This window comes from Merops nubicus, unplaced genomic scaffold (genome assembly GCF_000691845.1).
Source record: "Merops nubicus isolate BGI_N331 unplaced genomic scaffold, ASM69184v1 scaffold32407, whole genome shotgun sequence".
NCBI classification, from domain to species: domain Eukaryota; kingdom Metazoa; phylum Chordata; class Aves; order Coraciiformes; family Meropidae; genus Merops; species Merops nubicus.
Genome location: NW_008618902.1, coordinates 8325 through 14042, shown reverse-complemented (window position 1 = coordinate 14042; position 5718 = coordinate 8325). Strand labels below are relative to the sequence as shown.

The window sequence follows — 5718 nt, the reverse complement described above, 5'->3', positions numbered from 1 at the left end:
TTGGAGCGGCCCCTCGGGGCGCTGGGGAGGGCTGGAGGAGCGCGGAGTTAGGGTGCCGGAAAAGCCCGGGTTCCTGTCAGCTGGGGCAAAATCTAAAAAAATAATGAGAACCGTGCTATAAAACTTCACGGGACCCTTGTTTAGTACAGCACTGCTCCCGTGGGCTGCAAGTAGCCACTCAAGTCTTAAAAAACACATTTTGGGGGGTGGGGTGGCGTTTGCTGTAGGAATTTTACTTTCTAAGTCATTTCCTTCCTTTTGTAGGCTACCAGGTGACCGGCGTCTTTATGAAGAACTGGGACCCTCTGGATGAGCAAGGCGCTTGCTCCGTTGACAGGGACTGTGAGGACGCGTACCGGGTTTGTCAGAAGCTGGATGTCCCTTTTCACCAGGTGTCCTACGTGAAGGAGTACTGGAATGAGGTGTTCAGGTAGCAGCGCGTTTGAAATGGCACCTTGGTGCCTGTCGTGTCTTGTGGGCAGCAAGGACAGGCAGCAAACGGGCAGAGGCCATTGCCTGCGAGTTACCAGTACTAAGAGAAAGCACTGAAACCTCTTCAGTATAGGAGGAGTTGTTTTTTCTCTCATTCATAGTTAAGATCAGAGTTTATATATCGCTTTTAGTACGTTTGTCATTTCTGAAGCAGATTTCACCCTGGTTGTTGTTAGGAGTGGGTAGCAGTTGCTTTGTTATGGCTTGTTTCTTCTGCTTTATGCATATGGGCCCAGCACTATTGCAACTGGAGAAGAACGTTCATGAACAAGTTGTCATTACTGCTGTCATCTGTGCTGTGCGTTTTGAGTTCATGTAGACTGGCTCCAGTTCACCACAGAGTGATCATGAACTGCCCTTGCTTCTCTAAACTTCCAGAGAGCGTTGAGGTTTTCTGTGAGGTTTTCTTCCTTCCCATTTCAGGGAAGGAAGTGGTACACAGGAGAAACCAGGATTTTTTTCTTGGGAGGTAGGACAAGGGAAGTGTTGCCATAACAACGTAATTCATCTTTTATGCACTCAACAGAAGTACCTAAAAATTGTTCCAACAAAGGGGTGTTGTGTTACCATAAGAGTAAAGTGCTGAGGCAGCTCTGGGTAGACCTGAGTGATTTAATTATTCGTATGTGTTGTTCAGTTCAGAACTGTAAAAATGGAGTTAGGGAAAATAAAAGAAATGTGACTTTTTTTTTTTTCTGTTTATGAGCGTAACGACTAGCACGGGAGGAAGAAGCAGTTGATTCTGCCTCCAATGGTGAAAAGTAAAACACAGTACTAGGGTTGCTGGTGGTCTTTTAATCCTGTCTGTACCCTCAGTTCCTTTTGACTTCAGTGACTCCTGAGGAGAAGCAAAATGATGCAGTGGTCAGAGCTTTTGATATCTCACTCAGTGCATCACTGTGGGCTGGTTTAATTTCATTAGTGGTTAGTTCAACGTTTCCAAACAGCTAGTGCCTAGCCCTTTAACTGTGTGACAGTGTGAAACTACAACATGACTTTGAGAAACTATTTTAACTTCTTGAAGGAAAAAAAAAGACAGAAAAAAAAAATCTGTATAAAATTAATCCCCGTGACTGCTTATGGAGGCGTTTACTGCAGGTGAGGTTACTGTCCATGTAGCTGAGACAGAGCACTCCTGGTGTGTATTCCACTGCCCTGTCACTTGGCAAAGTTAAACATGGCTGTTTATTTCTGAAAGTAAGTGCTTTGTGCTTGGCTGAGCAGGATGTGCACAGTGTGCTACTGTGTCCACTGAGAGAGTAGCACTGTAATAAAGCAGGGTTACAAGATTACAAGAGTGATCATTTGACCATGTCCTCAGTGCACTGTAGAAAAACTCTTCCAAGCATTTTTTTTTTTTAACAGGTTGAAATCTAATGAGTGTTTTATTTCTTAGATTTAATGCTTGGTATGACTGGGTCCCAAGTTCTCATGTTTAAACAGATCAGTCCTGGGATAGTATTATGCAGTGTTAATAATGTTGATAGATATTTAAATCTTTATTTTACAGTGACCTCTTAAAAGAATATGAACTGGGAAGGACTCCTAATCCTGATATTGTGTGTAACAAGCACATCAAATTCAACTACTTTCTTCATTATGCTATGGATAACCTTGGTAAGGCATTTTCTTTATAGGTTTTATTCCCTCATTGTTTTCTGCTTTTCTTACTGGATGTTTATAGTCCTGTTTTAAATGGTGAATTTCAAATATGTGCCTTTATGGTTTGTGTGTTTTTTTTTTTTTTCTTGACAGGAGCAGATGCAATTGCCACTGGGCATTATGCAAGGACCTCACTAGAGGATGAGGAAGTGTTTCAACAGAAACATATTAAAAGGCCACAAAGGCTTTTCAGAAACCGTTTTGAAGTTAGAAATAGTAAGTGGTTTCTTCATTACATATTTCGTCCTAGGTATGAAGGAGAAATTTAAACTACATTTGGTGTTACAGACTCAGGAGTGTTCGTTACGTTGCAATGATTATCATTTAAACCCCGTCCTTTCTAGAGGGTGGGTTGCACAAAACATTGGGATTTACATTACTGAAAAGTACCCCAACTAATCAATGATTACATTTTCTATTTTAAGAGTTCTAATCCAGGTGAAAAAAACATGAATAAGAATGAGCCTTTTGGTAAGAGTTTGCATTCTGGAGGAGCTGCAGTGTGGATTAAAGAAACAGGGCTATCTTCTGTAGCCTGGAGAAATATTACAAGAAATCTGCATCAAGTATTTCCATGACATAAATAAAATTATCTTTAAAAATAAAATTTTTAACGTTCCTGCTGTTTTAGGGAATGTATTCTTTGGCTACTCAGTATATAGCATGGATAAAACTCATCATGGAGTTTGCTTAAGTGGAATTTTAGAATTAAGGTTTTGAAACATTGAAATGAGTAGCATACTTTTATACAGTAATTGGACTGCATACTATTTTACTGGAAAAAAATCAGGTTGTTCTTTGTTAATTTGACTATTCTGCTGTATGTCTCTGCTCTCCTGTAGCAGCCTGGTTTCTCCAGGCAGGTCGAGGTTCTGCCTGCACTGTAATTGCAAAGTGCAAGTGCAGCACGTGCAGACATTTTTAAGGCCACGATTCTCAGGTCAGCAAAGGTGCTCGTAGCAGCAGTGCAGGTTCTGCTCTTCCCTTTAATAGCCTGCCTGTGGCTGTACCTCATCAGAGGCTGACTTCAGCACCACAGTGGTTCTCTTCTTACCACGACCAAGGCCAGCTGGTTGCTGGTTTGAGTATGGCTCTGCATGGCCCTGTATCTGCATGGCAGCTTGGATGGCAATGTAGAGAGTTCCCAAACAGCTCTGCTGTAAGCCTTAATGCAGTCAAGTAGCTCAGATGAAGCTTTATTGTAAAATAAGAAGCATGCTGTACCCAAAAGAAAAACTTGCAAATGCCACTGTGCAGAGCTGCCATGGTGATGTTTTTGTGGCACAGCTTTCCTTCTTTCATTTGTTTGTTCTGCACTTAAAGGATTTTTGTTTCTTTGCTTTAATTGTATTTCTGGAAAGTTGAAATGGCTCCAGTGGGAGCAACGGTCTGTACTTGTGACAGACTGTGAATGACAGTGGTAGTATTTTGTGATGTCCTAAACAGGCTTCCTGCCCTGTTGGTGAGCTGGTCTGTCATTTGTGACTGAGCTATTGGCCTGTAGTTAGTGTTTGAGTTAAGAAACACATAAGCAGAGTTTGTACAACAACAGAGCTACTGGCTCTTAAAGACAGAACGTGACTGAGAGAACTATACCAATTTGGTTGTGTCTGGGAAATCAGGAGACTTCATCTGTTTTAAAGAAAAAAGTTAAACTTTCCTCTCTGAGCCTTGAGAATAACTCTGCTGATGGTTCAAATAATTGATTTGTAGCTGTGTGACTTTGGGGCAAAACGGGATGTCTTTCTGAAGAACAATGTAAGATATCTGAATTTTCATTCTCTTTCACATATGAAAGTTGTGTCCCTTTTTCATACTGTTTGTTCTTTGTCAAGGACATGTTCAGCATTGGCACAGCTGAGGCAGTAAAAGGCTTTGTAAGATTCTGCTTTGTATGAGATCAGGATCTTTCTAAATCTTTTTAGTGGTGAGAAAATGCCCAAACATGTTCAGTTAGATTTTAAAAAACCTGAAAAGTACTATCTTTAATGTGCATTTGGAAATGTTAAGAGTAAAATGCTGATTGTCAAGTAAAATACTAAAGGAAGTTGAAGTATTAAAGGAGCTTACGTTGAGATGTTTTATATGTTCTGCACTTTGCAGCTGTGAAACTCCTTCAAGGGGCTGACCTCTTTAAGGACCAGACCTTCTTTCTGAGTCAAATCTCACAGGATGCTTTGAGGAAAACCATTTTCCCTTTGGGGGATTTAACAAAAAGTTTTGTAAAGAAGATAGCAGCGGAACATGGCCTTCATCACGTGCTAAAGAAAAAAGAGGCATGGTAACACTTAAACTCTTTTGATTTGTATTCTCTCTAACACAGGTTTCCTTGAGCTTTCTGAACTTTAAACTGTGACAACTCGTGTGTTTCCGAGCGCCATAATAGAATAGGCTGGGAGCTGTTTTGTAGCTCTCTACTGGCTCAAAAGTAATTTTAGGAGCCTGTGGTTAGTTTTGTATTTTAGCTTGCAGATAATTCATCTACTATTGTATTCCAGAAGAACTAAGATGAAGGTGTGCTAGGATGCTGTGAGCCATAAGGAAAGCATTCTCTATCCCAGCAGCTGAGAAGGCTTTGGTCTTTTTTTTCCATAGCTTTTAAAGGCTTCCTCACTATAATTGTTTTTCAGTATGTCTTTATAGAAATTGGATCATTGTTTTTCCACAGTTACACTTTAAAGAAAAAACTGTTTCTCTGAGCACTAATGTTTCATGAGTTGATCCTAAAAAATGTAATGCAGGCAGCAGTGGTATTGCTGATGCTGTCTTGATTGCTTTTAATGCTTGTATTTGTCCACTGTAAGTGGGTGTTTCAAGGGATACATCACTACTGTATAATTTGTTTCTTTTGTACTTTAATCTGAAACAGACTTGTGTTTTTAATACACATACAATATAGTCACTGAGGTTAAGGTATTTATGTACTGAACATGTGTTCTGTTTCCTACTATTTCTCTTCTGTGCTTACAGCTCTCACTGGTACTATATAGAGTTAGTTTGGGTGTGCTGGAGCAGATGTTGTGGTTATCTTTGTTTTATGAGATGTCTAGCCTAGTTTGGGATACATGGGGGGAAGCCCATCTTGGGCAGATTATTAATAGACATTATTTCAAATGTTCTCTGCTTTTACAGTTTCAATACCATGTTTCCTTTTCAGAGTATGGGAGTCTGTTTCATTGGTGAAAGAAACTTTGAAAATTTCCTTCTTGAGGTGAGCAATGTCAAACCTATGAAAATATTGGTTTTGTTCAGGTTTTCAGTAGTCTTTTATAACACTGTCTACAGAAAAATCTGCAGCAGCTTGTGGCCCACGCTAAGGAGCAATGTCCCTTCTCCCTTTGCAGTCCCAAGTCTACCCAGAAGCTTCTGCCAACAGCCTGTAGGAAGCATCTTGTCCCTCCTCCAGTGGACACTCAGTCACTCTCTGTAGCAAAGGGAGGGCAGGAACTTGCACTGCTGTGCCTGCCAGGCACAGGGGGCTGGGGTGTGCGAGGGGCAGATGGCTGAACCCTGCTGTCCCCTGGCATAAGGAGGGTGTGAAGAGTGAAGCCCAAAATTCCTGCT

At 40.9% G+C, this 5718-nt stretch overlaps 1 protein-coding gene across 1 annotated transcript in view; it reads left to right on the top strand.

The window, feature by feature from the left end:
* Positions 1–264: 264 nt before the first annotated feature.
* The window catches only part of TRMU (tRNA 5-methylaminomethyl-2-thiouridylate methyltransferase), a gene marked incomplete at its 5' end in the record, with an annotated part of 8668 nt that continues 3214 nt past the window's right edge, over positions 265–5718 (top strand). The window contains 5 exons of the mRNA XM_008943620.1: positions 265–430; positions 2003–2109; positions 2248–2370; positions 4258–4430; positions 5312–5365. Coding sequence (XP_008941868.1) covers positions 265–430; positions 2003–2109; positions 2248–2370; positions 4258–4430; positions 5312–5365 — 623 coding nt within the window. The remainder of the gene's footprint in view (positions 431–2002; positions 2110–2247; positions 2371–4257; positions 4431–5311; positions 5366–5718) is intronic.